We start from the raw sequence: 17,733 nt of genomic DNA, 5'->3' as shown, positions 1-17,733 counted from the left end.
TTTGTCTGTGGGAGGAAACCGGAGCACCCGGAGGAAACCCATTCAGAGGCACAGAGAGAACATGCAAACTGCGCACACAGTCACCCGAGGCCGGAATTGAACCCAGATACCTTGCGCTGTGAGGCAGCAGTGCTAACCAGGGTGCCAGGCTAATACCAACAAATGGAAAATGCAGCTTTCAGTAAAGGTGTGTCACAGGTAGGGATTGATAGGAATCCATTGGTTTTGAATGGGTTTTTAATTAGATTATAACATGCCTGTGTTCCACTGACTAAACTGTAAACAAGTTCCTTCTTTCAATCTCTTTCTGCTAAACCTCCCATGCTCCACCAGTGCAGAACAGACCACTGATGTTAACGGGCGCACTCAGCAGTGACAGATGCACAGTGTAAATCCAACTCGCATCAGAGCTTTAAAAAGAAACGTTAAACGTTTGAGCATTGACTGTGTTGCCTCTCACGGTACTCCTTCAATGGGCCCTCGATGGCGTTTCAGAGAAACGCTCAGTTTCACTTTCTGTTTCTATTCCAGCTGCCCGACAAAGATCGAAACTGATGTGCTCTATTTAATAGGTTTTGTCAGACGCAGCGAGCATTTCCTTAACTTGCTTCTGAGGAGGACAAGGTGAGTTGTGCTGGGTTTGCAAAGCTGTGTTCGGCTCTTCCCCCAGTTTGCAACTTCGCTCTCCACCTGTATTTCCTATTTTTGTTGTTGCATTTTTCATGATATTTATTTACTTCCCTGACACCCCTCGCCTGTAGCTGCTGCGATGCAATTCTGTACATCATTTGAGTTTAGTGGGTGCATTACAGCAGATTTGGATGGGTGGGCAAGGGTTGACTGACGCTGTGTGTGTGTGTCGAAGCAGGGACCGATTGGGTTTCTCATCTACACGCCCCAAACAAAGTGCAGAGCAGCAAATAGAAATCAGGCGTAATCATGTTGGCTGGGCTCTTTCTTCAACCCACATCGGCGTCACTGTGCGAGTTTGGAATGAAATCATTTCGTCCAGACTGGAGTTCACTTGATTTGCCAAATCTCTGCCCTGCCAATGTGGTGCCATTTCCCCAGTGAGCCATCAGTGGATCTCAACCAGTTGTGGCGTCACAGCAGAAAGCTCAGTAAGGAGGAACAAATGTCTCAAATTTAACCCAGGGTTGCTGGGACCAGAGACAGATAATGCACTGATATCAAAAGATGCCTCCAGTGGAAAATAGTCAGAGGGAGGGCTCCACTGTTAGATGAAGTGAATCTTGCCGCTGTCATGCTGTGCAGGCAAGCTTTTGTTTTGTTACAGAAATATGAGAGTAAGTTGTGCTCCAGGCATATGCCGCATCTTCCTGTTTGCGTTCATGTAATATTGCTTCATATAGAATAGAATAGAATAAAATCATAGAATTTACAGTGCAGAAGGAGGCCATTCAGCCCATTGAGTCTGCACCGGTCCACACCTCCACCCTATCCTAGTAACCCCACCTATCCTTTTTGGACATTAAGGGCAATTTAGCATGGCCATTCCACCTAACCTGCACATCTTTGGTCTGTGAGAGGAAACCCAAGCAGGCACTGGAAGAAAGTGCAAACTTCACACAGACAGTGCCCCAAGCTGGGAATCGAACCTGGAACTCTGGAGCTGTGAAGCAACAGTGCTAATCAATTACTGTGCTATTGTGCCGCCCACTTACCCGGTGATAAAGTAGACAGTGGAGTCTGGCATGGAGGAGACCATTCTAATAACTTACTGACTACGCTGTGTTCAGGAGCAGAAGATTTCGTTTTTTCTTGTCCTATCCGCCAAACAGGACCTTGGTGTTCCTCTGGGGGAATGCAAGGCTTGCCAAGCACTAAGGATTTCTATTGAGCAGTGCTAAGGCATCCTTAAGAAGAAATTTACAATTAGCAGGGCAAGTAGCTGAATGCTTGAAATTGAAAGGGGATTGTATCGTTATTAAATAGATGTGTGTCAAAACATGCTGCATTTTTACATCTCCGTACTTGAAGGTTAAATGTTGCTCAATTCGCTTTTCAGTGATCCAGTCAATGCCCCTGTGCCAAGTGTGCAGGCAAATCATTTTGTAGAAGTAGCTCTCATTAAGCACTAACATGCCAATGTTCTTTTAGAATTACTACGATACATTGTGGATGTTGTTAAGTTGATAGTTTAACTTTAGAACATAGAACATACACTGTAGAAGGAGGCCATTCGGCCCATCGAGTCTGCACCGACCCACTTAAGCCCTCATTTCCACCCTATCCCCGTAACCCAATAACCCCTCCTAACCTTTGGTCACTAAGGGCAATTTATCATGGCCAATCCACCTAACCTGCACATCTTTGGACTGTGGGAGGAAACCGGAGAACCTGGAGGAAACCCACGCAGACATGGGGAGAATGTGCAGACTCCGCACAGACAGTGACCCAGCGGGGAATCGAACCTGGGACCCTGGCGCTGTGAAGCCACAGTAGTCACATGTGCTACCATTCTGCCCCTTTCTTTTGGTCCCTCATATCTAAGGACAGGCTTCGCAATGACCCCAAACAGAAATACTACATTCAGTTTATATTGGATGAGGATCAAACTCTGAAGTAAGCCAGAAATAAAAATTAAAAAAAGAAAACTGTTGGAAATTCTCAGCAGGTCAGAAAACATCTGTGGAGAGAGGAACAGAGTAATCAGAGAAATAATTAACTCTGTTTCTCTCTCTACAGATGCTGTCTGACCTGTTGAGTATTTCCAGCATATTCGCATCTGCCGCTTCCTGCTTTTTTATCTGAATAGTCCCAGTTTGTCTGATCAGAAAATAAACATATGATACATTTCACTTTTATATGTAATTACATTGGCTGGCCTTTGAGGAACAGATAGTCTCACAAGGGCAGGCATTCCTTGAAGAGAGGACCCTTTTTTCCCCAGATAGTCTCACAAGCTATAGAAGTTAAGCTTGAGTCCCAACACCAAATGTATTCTATCCTGTACTTATAATATGTACATTAAATGTTGTCTTTTTATGTCAGTGACCTATGATGTGCCAATCAGTGATGATCAGTGACATCCTACATTTGAATGATCTGAATTGCAATAATATTGAATTTAATTGTACTGCATGTCATGGGAAATATCCTGTATCAAAATCACTGAGTTGATACAATCAGTAATGAGCAGCATTGCGGGTGTACCTAAACCACTGGGACTGTAACTTGGTTCAAGTAGGCAACTCACGCCTTCTGACGGGCAATTAGGGAGATGCAATAAATACTGGACGAGTCAGTGGCACCCACATCTTTTGAATTAATTTTTAAAAACACCGTTGGAAGACATACCAATTCCCATGACATAAATTTGAAGGATGCTATTGGGGATTTGCAGTTATATATTTAAAGTCTTTACAGATGGCCTTCCGAAGCAGCTTGGCATTTCCTTTGCGGCAATATGACCATCAGTGTAACAGTTCTCGCCAGTTATTTCCTCTCTCATCTTCCTGCTTGTGCACCTTGCCTGTCAATAATTTGTCAATCATGATTTTCCTTCCAACTTTGGCGAAGTTACCCCCAACTCTCTCACTCTTCACCTGCCACATGAGATGCGTCTGTCGATCCCGCCAACTGCCTTACAGTCGCCTTCCCCCATAGATTCCAAACATGTTACAAAGAACCACATCTCCAAAAGGCAGGAAAACGTCAATAAAATCTACCCTCATTTTGGGAAGAAGAGGAAAATTAGAATGATTTCAATCCCAGTATAAATCCACAGGCTGTTTCATTTGTATTCAAACAACTGGTGGAGAAGGTTTAATTTCTTTCAATCATGATCTAGGTGTACAATGGAAATTAACCTGCGGGATTACCAGTGGGAGGTTGTGCAACCTGCTCTCCAGGCCAAGAATATCATCATATGGCTTCCGACAGGTGGAGGCAAGACTCGTGCAGCAGTGTTTGTTACCAGGTATCACCTGCAAACAAGGGGACGTGAAGGCAAAGTAGCAGTTCTTGTAAATAAGGTAAAAAAAATACAGTTGCTATTTTATGTTATTAAACTAGGGGCCAATAAAAACCTACTGATAAAAGGACCTTCGTTGTCTGGCAATGTCGCTCATGATTTTGGAAGTGAGGATAATACAGAAAGAATTTCCAGGAGTGGTGTTGCACATTGAGTGCATCTGTCCCTGGTTTTGGCTATGAGAAGCCAGGGGAGAATATTATCTTAGTCAAGTGTTCACATCACTAGAAGGAAAGTAGCTTTGGAAATGTAGTTTTTCATAGCAGATCATAGAATCCCTATAGTGCAGAAGGAGGCCATTCAGCCCATCAAGTTTGCACCGACCCTCCGAAAGAGCATCCTACCTGGACCCACTTCCCCACCATTTCCCCATAATCCCACCTAACCATTGGACACAAAGCGGCAATTTAGCATAGTCAAACCACCTAACCTGCACATCTTTGGACTTTGGGAGAAAACCAGAGCACCCGGAGGAAACCCACGCACACACGGGGAGAATGCGCGAACTCCACACAGTCACCCAAAGTCGGAATCAAACCTGGGTACCTGGCGCGGTGAGGCAGAAATGCTAACCACTGTGCCACCATGCTGCCCTTGAGTATTGAAATAATCTGGGGAGGGATTCTCCGCTATCCGGCCAGGCGGGCCGTACCGGCGCCGAGGAGTGGCGTGAACCACTCTGGCGTCGGGCTGCTCGGAAGGTGCTGAATCCTCCGCACCTTCAAGGGCTAGGCCGGCGGGGTGGGCCCCGATCGTGGGCCAGGCCACCGTGAGGGCCCCCCTCCCCAGGGCGAGGTCCCCCTGCACCCCCCCGAGGACTCTGCAGGCTGCCCGCAGACTAGGTCCCGCCAGTACGGACCTCGTGTAATCTATGTCGGTGGGACTGGCCGAAAACGGGCTGCCACTCGGCCCATCGCGGGATGGAGAGTCGCCAGGGGGGGTCACTGCCAACGGCCCCCGACCATCGCGGCGCAATTCCCACCCCCACCGAAAAACTGGCGCCGGAGAATCCGTCAGCCAGCGTTGGGGCGGCGGGGTGGGATTCACGCCGTCCCCCGGCGATTCTCCGGCCCGGTGGGGGGGGGTCGGAGAATCCCGCCCCTGGTCTCTAATGCATACTTGTTGCCTCTGAAAATTCCCGTGTGGTACAATCTGTTGTTAACATTCGCGAAATATTTTGAAGAAACAAAGTAAGTTTGAATAAAAAATTGTACACAAACAAAATTGGACTGTTGCACATGGCTTTTTATATGTGCTACTTCCAACTTCTCATTTACTGTGATCACAATTGAGCCATATATCTGAAGTTCTTGCCACCTCACTCCACAGTAATCAATATTACATTTGGCTGTATCGTAAATGAAATGCAAGGGGCTGGTTTAGCACAGGGCTAAATCGCTGGCGTTGAAAGCAAACCAAGGCAGGCCAGCAGCACGGTTCAATTTCCGTACCAGCCTCCTCAGGTGCCGGAATGTGGCAACTAGGGGCTTTTCACAGTAACTTCACTTGAAGCCTACTTGTGACAATAAGGGATTTTCATTTCCAAGTGGTGGACATGTATTCTGTCTTTAAAACTGTTGTTTGTATAGGTGCCTTTGGTGAACCAGCATTACGAAAACGAGTTTCATCCAGCCCTGAAAGATACGTACAAGGTGGTGCCAATAAGTGGAGATAGCGAGCTTAAGGACCACTTTGCCTTTGCTGTACAGGAGCATCATGTCATCATCTGTACAGCGCAGATCCTGCAAAATGCACTGAACAGTACTGAAGAAGAGAAACATGTGGATCTAACAGGTAGGGGGAGCTTAATCCACCCAGCGTTGTACCTTTCAAAACAGGAGCCACCCTATTTAGAATTTTTTTTAACCAGAAGGGAAAAATAAGCCATACAGTTGTTTCAGTAATAAATGCCCCAGATCAGACCAATAGACTTCTCTGCGTTAGGTTTGGTGACTGTGAAGAATTTGAACTTTTAGTCATTTCTTCATGGTAATTATTATCGGTTTGAGCCCTGTTTCGAGTGTTGTGTTTGAAAGTGTAATTTTGTGCATTCTTATAAAGAAAGATGACAGGCGTTGACAATATGTATCAAAACCAAATTTTTCAGTATGTTACAATTCTTTGGATTATGTCATACTGGTACAATAGCATCATCCCAACAAATAGCCAGGCTGACTAGGAGCATTAAACAATAAATGATCATGTTCCAGGTGATCAACAAATGTTTACATCCATATTCCTGGGAGATATGTACTCGATAGGTTATCCAGCCTGCTACCAATACTTTACAAGTCAAGTTGCCCTTCTGTTCCCTCAGGTCAACATTAAGAGAAGAAAGAAAGGGACAAACAGATGTGTGTCTGTGCAATCAGGGTTTGTACATAGGACTGAGACACAACCTTTTGTCTGGTGCAGGTTATGTAGTTAAAGACTACTTAGCAGTGATATTCCCTTCTGATTCATTCTTCCCTCTCCCACAGTGGGACTTCACAACCCATCTCACTATCCTGCCTCTCTTATTGGGATGAAAGAGATTGTAAAAAGAAGGGAAGACTTGCTGGGCCAAATGGCCTCCTTCTATACTATAAAGAAATAAAAGCAATGTCAAATAAATAAGTCAGCCAGCCCACAATGAAAGATAGTTTCAGATAGAAGGACAACTAGATTTGTTTCTTATTCCCCCCGCCCCCAATTGTTTTCAGGACAGAAGTGATATTGAGTTAAATTTGCCTTGAGCGCTTTGAAGTAAGGTTAATAAATTTCAATCTGGTCTCTAATTATGCTTCTCAGGAAGTGATCAAAAATGGTGAGGAAGCATATTGTGTGGACAAATGAGAAAAATAGTGCATAAAAATCAGGTCACAAGCTTCTTAATGTTTCTCAATGTATGCTCTGGTATAATTAGATACTCGGCAATATGTAAGCACATTCCTGAATGTAAGATGCTCAGATCAATAATGGAGTGATCACTGATGTGTCCAAAAGAGCAATTGAGGGCAGACTTCAATCGTGTAGCAGGAACTATATTGTACCCAGTGCTCCAAGAGAGCACCATTGCTGACATCACCCATTCACAAGTTGACGATGCGAGCGATTGCCTCGGTTCCTGGATTACCTCATGAAAAATAAGAAATAGAAAATAGGAGCGGATGGAGGCCATTCGGCCCTTCGAGTCATCTCTGCCATTCATTATGATCATGGCTGATCATCCAGCTCAATTGCCCAGTCCCGAATTCCCCCATACGCAGGCCTTCTTTGGAAAAAAGCTTATATAAGTATGTTTTCTCCATTTAAACAAAAATAAACTGGATTTACATTGGGAGTGTTTGGAAAGCAACCCTCCTGTTTTTGGAGAGGAGTTTAATTTTGATTTCTTTTCTCATTAATTCTATTTCGTATAAGGCTGAGTTCACTTCAAATTCAGGATTCCCTCTCTGATTTATCAAAAAGAATCAAGGACAGGATCAAATATCTCTGAATGCAAAACATTGGGCGCGATTCTCCGCTCCCCAGGCCGGGCGGGAGAATCGCGGGAGGGCCGTTCTGGCACCCCCCCGCGATTCTCCCACCCCCCCCAAAATGGAGTGTCGCGTTTTGTGACACACCGCTCGGAGAATCGCAGGTTGCCGTTTTTCACAGCGACCCGCAATTCTCCGGCCCGGATGGGCCGAGCGGCCTGACGTTCCCGACTTGTTCACGCCGGCGGCAACCACACCTGGTCGCCGCCGGCGTGAACACTGTGCGAAAGGTAAGTTTGGGGCCTGTGGGGGGTGGAGAGGAGATAGAGCACCACGGCCGTGCTCAGGAGGGGACTGGCCCGCGATCGGTGCCCACCGATCGTCGGGCCAGCATCTCTAAGAGACGCACTCTTTCCCCTCCGCTACCCTGCAAGATCAAGCCGCCACGTCTTGAGGGGAAGACGGCATCGGCCGCCAACCTGTGCATGCGCGGCTGACGTCACTTAGGCGCCGCCTGCCGCGTCATTATCGGCGCACGGCCGAGTTCCACGCAACGCCGCTCCTGGGGGGGGGAGAGAGAATAGGGGGGGAGAGAGAATAGGGGGCGAGGAGCGGCCTCCGACGCCGTCGTGAAACACTCCGGGTTTCACGCCGGCGTCGGCCGTTGCGGAGAATCGAGCCCATAACTTTCTCCTGTGTCAGAGTCAATGGAAACAATAAAAATATAAGGCACAGAACCAGAAAAAGCAGATAAAATATGAGCCAGAGCCTTGTTCCATTTATTACGAGCTTTTGTCTTCTTTGAAATCAGTTTATTTACCAATACTTGCACAAGCTTTAATCTATGTTGTAAATATCACCCATGGAACATTTTCAAAAGCCTTCTGCAAATCCAAATATTATGTTGAATGGATAACACCATAAGACTTAGGATCAGAAGTCAGCCATTTGGCCCATTGAGTCTGTTCCGCATTCAATGGGATCATGACTGATCTGATATGATAATCCTCAACTCCAGTTTTTCCGCTTCATCCTCCTAAGCCTTGATTCTCTTGACTGATGAAACATCTGTTTATTTCAGCCTTGAACACACTTAATGAACCAGCCTCCATAGCCCTCTGCGGTAAAGAATTTTAGATTCATTACTCCCTGAGAGAAGAAATTCCTCCTCATCTCTGTCTTAAATGGACAGCCCCTTACTCTGAGATTATACCCTCTGGTCCTAGACTCTTCCACAAGGGGAAACAACCTTTCAGCATCAACCCTGTCAGGCCCCTGAGAATCCTATGGGCACGATTCTCTAAATTGGAGCCTAAATGTTCGCGCCGTCGTGAATGCCGTCGCATTTGACGACGGCGCGAAACAGGCGCTAGACGACCGATTCTGGCAACCACAGGGGGCCAGCATGACACTGGACCAGTTCACGCCCCTCCAGCCTCCCTTTCCGGCACCAAATGGGCGCAGCGCCAACCTGCGCATGCGTGGGGGACTTCTTCAGCGCGCTGGCCCCTACGCAACATGTCGTGGGGGTTCAGGGGCCGGCCACGCAAAAAAGTAGGCCCGGGAGGGGGAGAGGCCGGCCCGCTGACCAGTGGGCCCCGATCACGGGACAGACCCCATCGGAGGCCCCCCCCCCCACCACAGGGCCCCCCCCCTCCCCCCCCACCCCTCGACCCTTCACGCAGAGTTCCTGCCGGCAGCGACCAGGGGTGAACGGCAGTGGCGGAACTCTGCCGTTTCTGCGTGGCCGCTCGGCCCATTCGGGCCGAGAATCGGTGGCTCCACCGCAGACAGCAGCCCGCGACCGGCGCCGCGCCATGTGCACCGGCGCAAATGGCGCCGATTCTCCGCACCTCGGAGAATCGCACGCCGGCGTCACGGCAGCGTGGCGCGGTTGCGGCGATTCTCCAGAAAATCGCACCCCATATGAGCCAATAAAGTTGCCTCTTATTCTTTCAAACTCCAATGAGTACAGGCCCAACTTACTAACCTCTCCTTATAAGGAAATCCTTCCATACCCGAGATCAACCTAGTGAACCTTCTCTGGACCGACTCCAATGCCAATATATCTTTCCTTGGATAAAACGACCAAAACTGTTCACTATCCCTTGTTAACTAATTTAATTACCTCCTTACAGAATTCCAACAAATTTGTACCGCAGAGCCTATTGCTTCTGAACCCACACTATTAATTATGGGCTCTGTATTCTGTGGTGGAACATCAGAATGTGCTCTTGAAACATTCTCCCATTATAGATGTTAACCCCTGTGAATTTCTGGACTCATGATTATGTACAATGGGTTTATATACGTTCTTCCCCATTTTTCCATAATTCCAGACCTACCAAAAATATTAGTGGGAGCCGCAACATTTTTCTTAAGGACTCTCAGATCATAGTCATAGAATTTACAGTGTAGAAGGAGGCCATTCGGCCCATCGAGTCTGCACCGGCTCTTGGAAAGAGCACCCTACCCAAGATCAACACCTCCACCCTATCCCCATAACCCAGTAACCCCACCCAACACTAAGGGCAATTTTGGACACTAAGGGCAATTTACCATGGCCAATCCACCTAACCTGCACATCTTTGGACTGTGGGAGGAAACCGGAGCACCCGGAGGAAACCCACGCACACACGGGGAGGATGTGCAGACTCCGCACAGACAGTGACCCAAGCCGGAATCGAACCTGGGACCCTGGAGCTGTGAAGCATTTGTGCTATCCACAATGCTACTGTATGCCTTCCATGTATTCCATCTCGACCAGGTTCCTCGTATACAATCCTTTGACTTTTCTTATGTAGAACAGTCATTACTAATATCTACCGGTGTAACCTTCAAATGTAATTGGCTTCTGTAATCGACTCTGAGTCTTAATAAAGGATCAGACATTTGTGTAGCTTTTGTTTCCAAAAGAGTTCATTAAAGATGCAGCACTCACTCCGACACCTGCAGTGAAATCTGCAGTTGTTGTGTCTGTTCAGGATTTTAGAGGCTTTCTTTCAGAGCGAGTGTCCTTATTTATATTTCAATACAGACTTCTCTCTGTTGATAATCGATGAGTGCCACCACACCCAGAAAGATGGAGTCTACAATAAAATAATGTGCCAGTACATTGAGAAAAAGCACCAGGGCTTTAAGGATTTACCTCAAATCCTTGGATTGACAGCGTCACCTGGCACCGGTGGAGCCAATTCTTTTGAACACGCAAAGGAGCACATCTTGCAGGTCAGCCCAACCTTTGAGTCCCATTGAAGTGCCTCAGTCAAAACATTTTTCAGAAGCTGATTGGCTGCCACATATCTCCGACATTTCTATTTGGGGAAGCTTCTATTCTTTGCCTGAATTGCCTCTGCCCTCTGAACCATAAGTGACAAACTGGTTGCCGCAGTGAAGCATGCAACAGCTGAGCCCTCGAGAGCCTAGACAGTCAAGTCTTCTTTGTGCTTATTTTTCTTATTTTATGGTTTGCTCAGCTTGTATTTTATGAGCTTGGAGGTTTGGAAAGTTTGTTCTTTTGTATCATTACTGCCTCAATCAAAAAATCCAAATCCAGAAGGTTGATATTGGAAAATTGAAATGTAAACAAATTAAATGGTGGGTTTATCTAAATTTTATATATGGCTTCCTTGAGGACCCATTGGATAAATCTCTGCTGTTCATATGAACGAATCCTTGGAGACCGCTGGTGTAAACCAAAACTGTTCTGTTAGTTGTTCTCACTTTAGCATTCACAGGCAGTAATATAATTACAAAACAATATTAATCACAGAATTGTTAAGGGAGGCCATTCAGCCCATCGCGTTTTGCACCGACTCTCCAAATGATCTTTACAACTTAGTACCATTCCTCTGCCTTCTCTACAAACCCTTGCACATCTATTCAATTAAGTATCCAATCTCCTCTTGAATGCCTCGACTGAACCTGCCTCCACCACACTCCCAGGCCCGAACCACTCATAGAACATAGAACTGTTCAGCACAGTACAGGCCCTTCGGCCCACGATGTTGTGCCGAACTAATCTAAGATCAAATCAACCTACTCCCAATCATTCTAGTGCACTCCATATGCCTATCCAATAACCACTTAAAAGTTCCTAAAGTGTCCGACTCCACTACCAAAGCTGGGAGTGCGTTCCACGCCCCAACCACTTTCTGAGTAAAGAACCTACCTCTGACATCCCTCCTATATCAACGTTGGTAAGTGTGAGGTGATTAATTTTGGTAGGACAAATTTGAATGTGGATTACAGGGTTAACGGCAGGAGCAGAGAGATCTCAGAGTTCAATGCCATAGATCTCTGAAAGTTGCCACCCAAGTGGAGAGAGCTGTGAAGAAAGCCTATAGTGTGTTAGCATAATTTATTAACAGGGGGATTAAGTTTAAGAGCCGTGAGGTAATGCTGCAACTGTACAAGACCTTATCATGTGAAAAAAGTTTTTTTTTCTCACATCACATTTGCAAATCACTTTAAATCTGTGCCCCCTCAGTCTCGATCCTTTTATGAGCGGGAACAGTTTCTCCCTATCTACTCTTTCCAGCCCCCTGATTGCTTTGAAAACCTCTATGATATATCGGCTTAGCCTTCTTCTCTCTAAGAACAGTTCCAACCTCTCCACTTGATCCGCATAACTGTAGTTTCTCATCCCTGGAACCATTCTTGTCAACCTCTTGTACACTCTCTCCAGCAGGTATATATTACGTGCCAAGCTGAACACTAATTATTGCAAATACTAATGTAAAAGTCATTTCTATTCATTTGTTTACCTTTCAGTTCGTGGTTGTATTATATATGACATGTGCCTGCAATTACCGGCAAAACCATAGCTCAAAAATGAAACCCGAGCAAGTTAATAAGGATTTCCCTTCATAAATAGCAGGGAATAATTTCAAAGGCCGCAATATAATCACACAGTTCAAATAATAGTTATGAGCTGAATAAAGCTTTTAATAAATTCTGTCTCAATTGAGTTATTGTTATAATTAGCAAAAGTCGATCAGGCCAGAGCTTAAAAAAATTTTGAGACCGCTCTGAAATATGAGGTCAACGAGACTGGACATGGAGTGAGCTGGCACAGCAAGAGTAATTTGAAAGCCGCACTTGACTTCAGAATAAATGAAGTTGGCCTCTCCAGGCGTCTTTGATATGCCGGTTCAAAGTGAATTCCACAATGGAAATAAAACTGAGAGATTTATTTGGGTTTTGCCACTTCTACATTCCCGTTATGTGCCTCGGGATGCCTAAACATGCTGTGCGTTGACTCAACCCATTTGGAATTCTAAGCACTGCTGAATTTGTACTGAGCTCACTGGCCAGGCCCGATATGCCAAGCATTGAGAGAAGAGGGGAAAACAACTTTTACATAGAGTGAAAGAAAAGTACAATTAATTTGTGGCTCTGCACAGCCATTTTTAATTTTAATTACAATTTTGACATGCTGTATTAATTTATCGTCACCCATTGATGCTTGCATGCTCTATTTGTCACAGATCTGTGCCAATATGGATGCCGCTATGATAAAATCCTCCAAGGACTGTGTGCAAGAGCTCCAAGATACCGTTCCTCAGCCTGTTAAAAAATACGACATTACAGAAGAAAGACAGCAGGTGCAATATTTTACCTCTTGCATCTAATTTTAAAAGTACGAAATCCATAAAGAATATATATATAAAATAATATTCAAGGGGCGGCGCAGTGGTTAGCACCGCTGCCTCACGGTGCCGAGGACCCAGGTTCGATCCCTGCCCCGGGTCACTGCCCGTGTGGAGTTTGCACATTCTCCCAGTGTCTGCATGTGTCTCGTCCCCACAACCCAAAGATGTGCAGCCCAGATGGATTGGCCACGCTGATTTACCCCGTAATTGAAAAAAAAAAGAATTGGGTCCTCTAAATTTATTCAAAAAGAAATGTTCAAAACACATTATCTAGTGCGAATTTCTAAACGTCACCCTTTTATCCTGACTCTCATGCAGGACCCCTTTGGGGACACACTTAAAGACATGATGCGAACCATTCACTCCCACTTGGGCGGACTGTCAATGCCAGGAAACTTTGGCTCACAGATTTATGAGCAAGAGGTTGTAAATCTTGAGAAAGAAGGTGAGGGGATAGTTTTTACTGCTCAATTTCTAGTTGCGTGAGGTGAATAATTCTCACCAGTTCAAAGGATAAGCTAAGCAGCAAATGTCAAACTCGACGTGGAAATATGCCTTCCTCTCAACTATGTAGATTTACATGAGGAATTTAAACACAGTCCCACTATCAAAAGGAGAGAGTGGCGTGTGGTACTCCAACAAATAATGCAAAATCAGTATCTTGGCAAAGAAAAGAAAAAACTTACATTTATATCACACCCTTCATGGCCATCTGACATCTCAAAGCACGTTACAGCCAATTAAGTGTCTTAATTTAAACACTTTAAATATTTAAATACTGTTGTAATATAGGAAATATGGCAGCCAATTTGTACTCAGCAAACTTGCACAAACAGTAATAATATTTATGCAAAGACAGAAATTGCTGGACAGTGTCAGCTTGTCTGACAGCATCTGTGGTGAGAGAACAGAGCTGAGTCTGGGTGACTTTCAGGAAGAGTCATCCAGACTCGAAACGTTAGCTCCGACACTTGATTGGCTGAAACGTGCTTTGAGATGTCAGATGGCCATAAAGGGTGTGATATTAATGTAAGTTGTTTCTTTGCCGAGCTACTGATTTTGCATTATTTGTTGGAATTATTTGAGTGTCAATCTTGATTCCAAATCCTGGCGCAGGATTTATAGCTTGAATCCTTTGACTTAAGAGGCAGGAAAGTTACCAACTGAGCTACGGGAGGCATAGAGGTTCCCACCTTTCAGTCCCAGCCAAGGAGCAATGGTCCAGAGATTTCTGGAAAAATAATGGGCGGAATTCTCCGCTCCCCACGATGCCTGGGAGAATAGCGGGAGGGCCTCCCGCCATTTTTCACACCCCCCCGGCGTCTCCCGCTATTCTCCCCCCCCCCACCCCGCACCCCGAATCGCCGCTCGCCACTTTTCACGGCGATTCTCCAAGGCCGATGGGCCGAGTGGCCGGCCGTTTCCGACCTTTTCACGATGGCGGCAACCACACCTGGTCACCACCATTGTGAAACGGGCGCAGAAGCCGTTTAGGGCTTCTAGGCGCCCGATTGGCACGGGAGCACCACGGCCGTGCTCCAGAGGGGAAAGGCGCGCGATCGGTGCCCACCGATCATCGGGCCGGTGTCCAAAACGGACGCACTATTTTCCCTCTGCCGCCCCGCAAGTTCAGGCCGCCACGTTTTGCGGGGCGGCTGAGGGAAAAGACGGCACCGCGCATGCGCGGGTCGGAGCCGTCTGCGTGATGACGTCATCCGCGCATGCGCGGGTTGGAGCCGTCCAACCTGCGCATGCGCGGCTGATGTCATACAGGCGCCAGCCGCGCGTCATTCTTGGCGTGCGGCCTTGATGACTGTCGTCAAGGCCGCGACGCCGAGACCCCCGGGGACCCGCTCCTAGCCCCGCCCTGGGGGGAGAATCGGGTCCCGGGAGGGGGCGTGAAGGCTGCCGTGAGTGACGGCCTCTTTCACGGCAGCCTTCCCGGTTCTCCACAGTTGCAGAGAATCGCGCCCAATGGGTCTTTGTAATGAGATGGCAGCACTGTTTTCAGCAAGGCCTCTGCTATCACAGAATTAAGAGCGCGCAGCATACTTTATACTTCCTGCATGTCTGATTTGGGGCAGTATTGAATTTCCAGGCCTATGTACAGGTTCTGCATGCCTAACCTTTATTCTGTTTTTGGATGGTGCTAGGTGCCATTAGTTCGGACAGAAAAACACGTAACTGTGCCCTCCATCTCCGGAAATATAATGATGCCCTTCTGATCAATGATACAGTGCGCATGATTGACGCATTGGAATACCTGGAGGAATTCTACATCAGTGAGGGGACCAAAAGTGTTCTCGATCGAACAGATCGATTGCTACTCACTGTGTTTAATGGTAAGGATGCATTTTGGCTTATTTAAAGGGAAGGTTAGGTTCCTTAAGAAAATCACAAAGGAGGGTGGGCATAAGGAAGTTGGGAGACCTGTTCATTGACGGGAGGTTTGTGAGCCTGGGTGAGCTGGAGGAGAAGTTTGAGCTCCCCCCGGGGAATATGTTCAGGTACCTTCAGGTCAAGGCGTTTGCTAGGCGGCAGGTGGAGGGGTTCTCTTCGCTGCTTCCGTGGGGGGTAAGGGATAGGGTGCTTTTGGGGTTGTGGGTCAGGGATGGGAAGGTGGCTGACATCTACCAGGTAATGGATGAGGTGGAGGAGGCGCCGGTAGAGGAGCTGAAGGCTAAGTGGGAAGTGGAGCTGGGGGAGCAGATTGAGGAGGGGACATGGGCGGACGCCCTGGAGAGGGTGAATTCCTCCTCTTCATGTGCGAGACTTAGCCTCATCCAGTTCAAGGTACTGCACAGGGCTCACATGTCCGGGACGAGGATGAGCAGGTTTCTTGGGGGTGAGGACAGGTGCATTAGGTGTTCGGGGAGCCCAGCGAATCATGCCCATATGTTTTGGGCATGCCCGGCACTGGGGGAATTCTGGCAGGAGGTGGCGAGGACGGTGTCGAGGGTGGTAGGGTCCAGGGTCAAGCCAGGCTGGGGACTCGCGATATTTGGGGTTGGGGTGGAACCGGGAGTGCAGGAGGCAAAAGAGGCCGGTATTTTGGCCTTTGCGTCCCTAGTAGCCCGGCGGAGGATCTTGCTTCAGTGGAAGGATGCGAGACCCCCAAGCGTGGAGACCTTGATCAATGACTGGCGGGATTCATTAAGCTGGAGAAGGTCAAATTTGCCCTGAGGGAGACGGTACAAGGGTTCTTTAGGCGGTGGCAGCCTTTCCTCGACTTTCTGGCTCAAAGATAGGGAACTAGGTCAGCGGCAGCAGCAACCGGGGGGGAGGGGGGAAAAAAGGGTGGGGGGGTTTCAGGGGGGCATTGTTTATGTTAATTTAATTTATTGTTAATTTATTTTGTTTATTGGGTTTGGGGGGCGGGTGGGGGGGGTTTGTTATATGCGCTGTTATGGGTGCCGGGCGGTGTTTATTATTGTTATTGTTATTATTATTATTGTTCTGTTGTTATACATTTTTCAAAAATCTCAATAAAAATTATTTAAAAAAAAAGACCACAAAGAAAACAAGAGCAGGAGCAGCACAGGAGTGGTGGCTGTGATTCTCCGCAACTACAGAGAACCGGGAAGGCTGCCGTGAAAGAGGCCATCACTCATGGCAGCCTTCGCGCCCTCCCCCCCCCCCCCGGGACCCGATTCTCCCCCCCCGGCGGGGCTAGTATCGGGGCCCCGGGCGTCTCGGCGGCGCGGCCTTGACGACTGTCGAGAATGACGCCGGCTGACGCACCTAATGACGTCAGCCGCGGTTGCTGTCTTTCCCCTCAGCCGCACCGCTAGACATGGAGGCTTGATCTTGCGGGGCGGCAGAGGGGAAATAGTGCGTCCGTTTTGGACACAGGCCCGACGATCGGTGGGCACCGATCGCGGGCCTGTCGTCTCTGGAGCACGGCCGTGGTGCTCCAGTGCCAATCGGGCGCTTAGAAGCCCCAAACGGGCTTCTGGCGCCCGTTTCACGACGGTGGTGACCAGGTGTGGTTGCCGCTGGCGTGAAAAGGTCGGGAACAGCCGGCCACTCGGCCCATCGGCCTCGGGAAAAACGGCTAGCGGCGATTCGGCGTACGGGGGGGGGGGGGAGGAGAATAGCGGGAGGCGCCAGGGGGGCGTGAAAAATGGTGGGAGGCTCTCTCGCTATTCTCCCAGGCGTCGTGGGGAGCGGGGAACCGCGCCCAGCGTGCTTCACCATTCAATAAGATCACGGCGGCTCTGATTATGTCCTTAACTCCGCCTTCCTGCCTGCCCCACATAACCCTTGACCCCTTTGTCTTTCAAAGATCTGTCCAACTTGATTATATCCAATAACCCAGCCTCTGCTGCTCGCTGGAGACGAGAATTCGGGACACTAACGAGTCATTGAGGGAAGAAATTCCTCCTCATCTGCATCTTAAATGGGACACCCCTTATTTTTAAAATGTGGCCCTTATTTCCGATTCCTCCATGAGACGAAACATCCTCCCAGCATCTAGTCTACCCTGTCAAACCCGCTCAAAATCTTATATGTTTCAACACGATCACCCCTCATTTTTCTGAACTGCAATTGGTGGAGGCCCGATCTGCCCAACCTTTCCTCATAAGACAAAACTGTTATTCCTTTGAATCAGTCTTGTGAACCT

At 47.6% G+C, this 17,733-nt stretch overlaps 1 protein-coding gene across 1 annotated transcript in view; it reads left to right on the top strand.

The window, feature by feature from the left end:
* The first annotated feature begins 496 nt into the window (after nt 1-496).
* dhx58 (DEXH (Asp-Glu-X-His) box polypeptide 58) overlaps nt 497-17,733 on the top strand; it is a 51,130-nt gene continuing 33,893 nt past the window's right edge. The window contains exons 1-7 of the mRNA XM_038778470.1: nt 497-624; nt 3,815-3,998; nt 5,587-5,791; nt 10,493-10,683; nt 12,945-13,061; nt 13,428-13,554; nt 15,263-15,451. Of these exons, the coding sequence (XP_038634398.1) occupies nt 3,822-3,998; nt 5,587-5,791; nt 10,493-10,683; nt 12,945-13,061; nt 13,428-13,554; nt 15,263-15,451 (1,006 nt within the window). The 5' untranslated portion in view covers nt 497-624; nt 3,815-3,821. The remainder of the gene's footprint in view (nt 625-3,814; nt 3,999-5,586; nt 5,792-10,492; nt 10,684-12,944; nt 13,062-13,427; nt 13,555-15,262; nt 15,452-17,733) is intronic.

This window comes from Scyliorhinus canicula, chromosome 19, assembly GCF_902713615.1.
Source record: "Scyliorhinus canicula chromosome 19, sScyCan1.1, whole genome shotgun sequence".
In the NCBI taxonomy this organism is placed as follows: Eukaryota; Metazoa; Chordata; class Chondrichthyes; order Carcharhiniformes; family Scyliorhinidae; genus Scyliorhinus; species Scyliorhinus canicula.
This window is presented reverse-complemented; position numbering and strand designations above follow the sequence as displayed.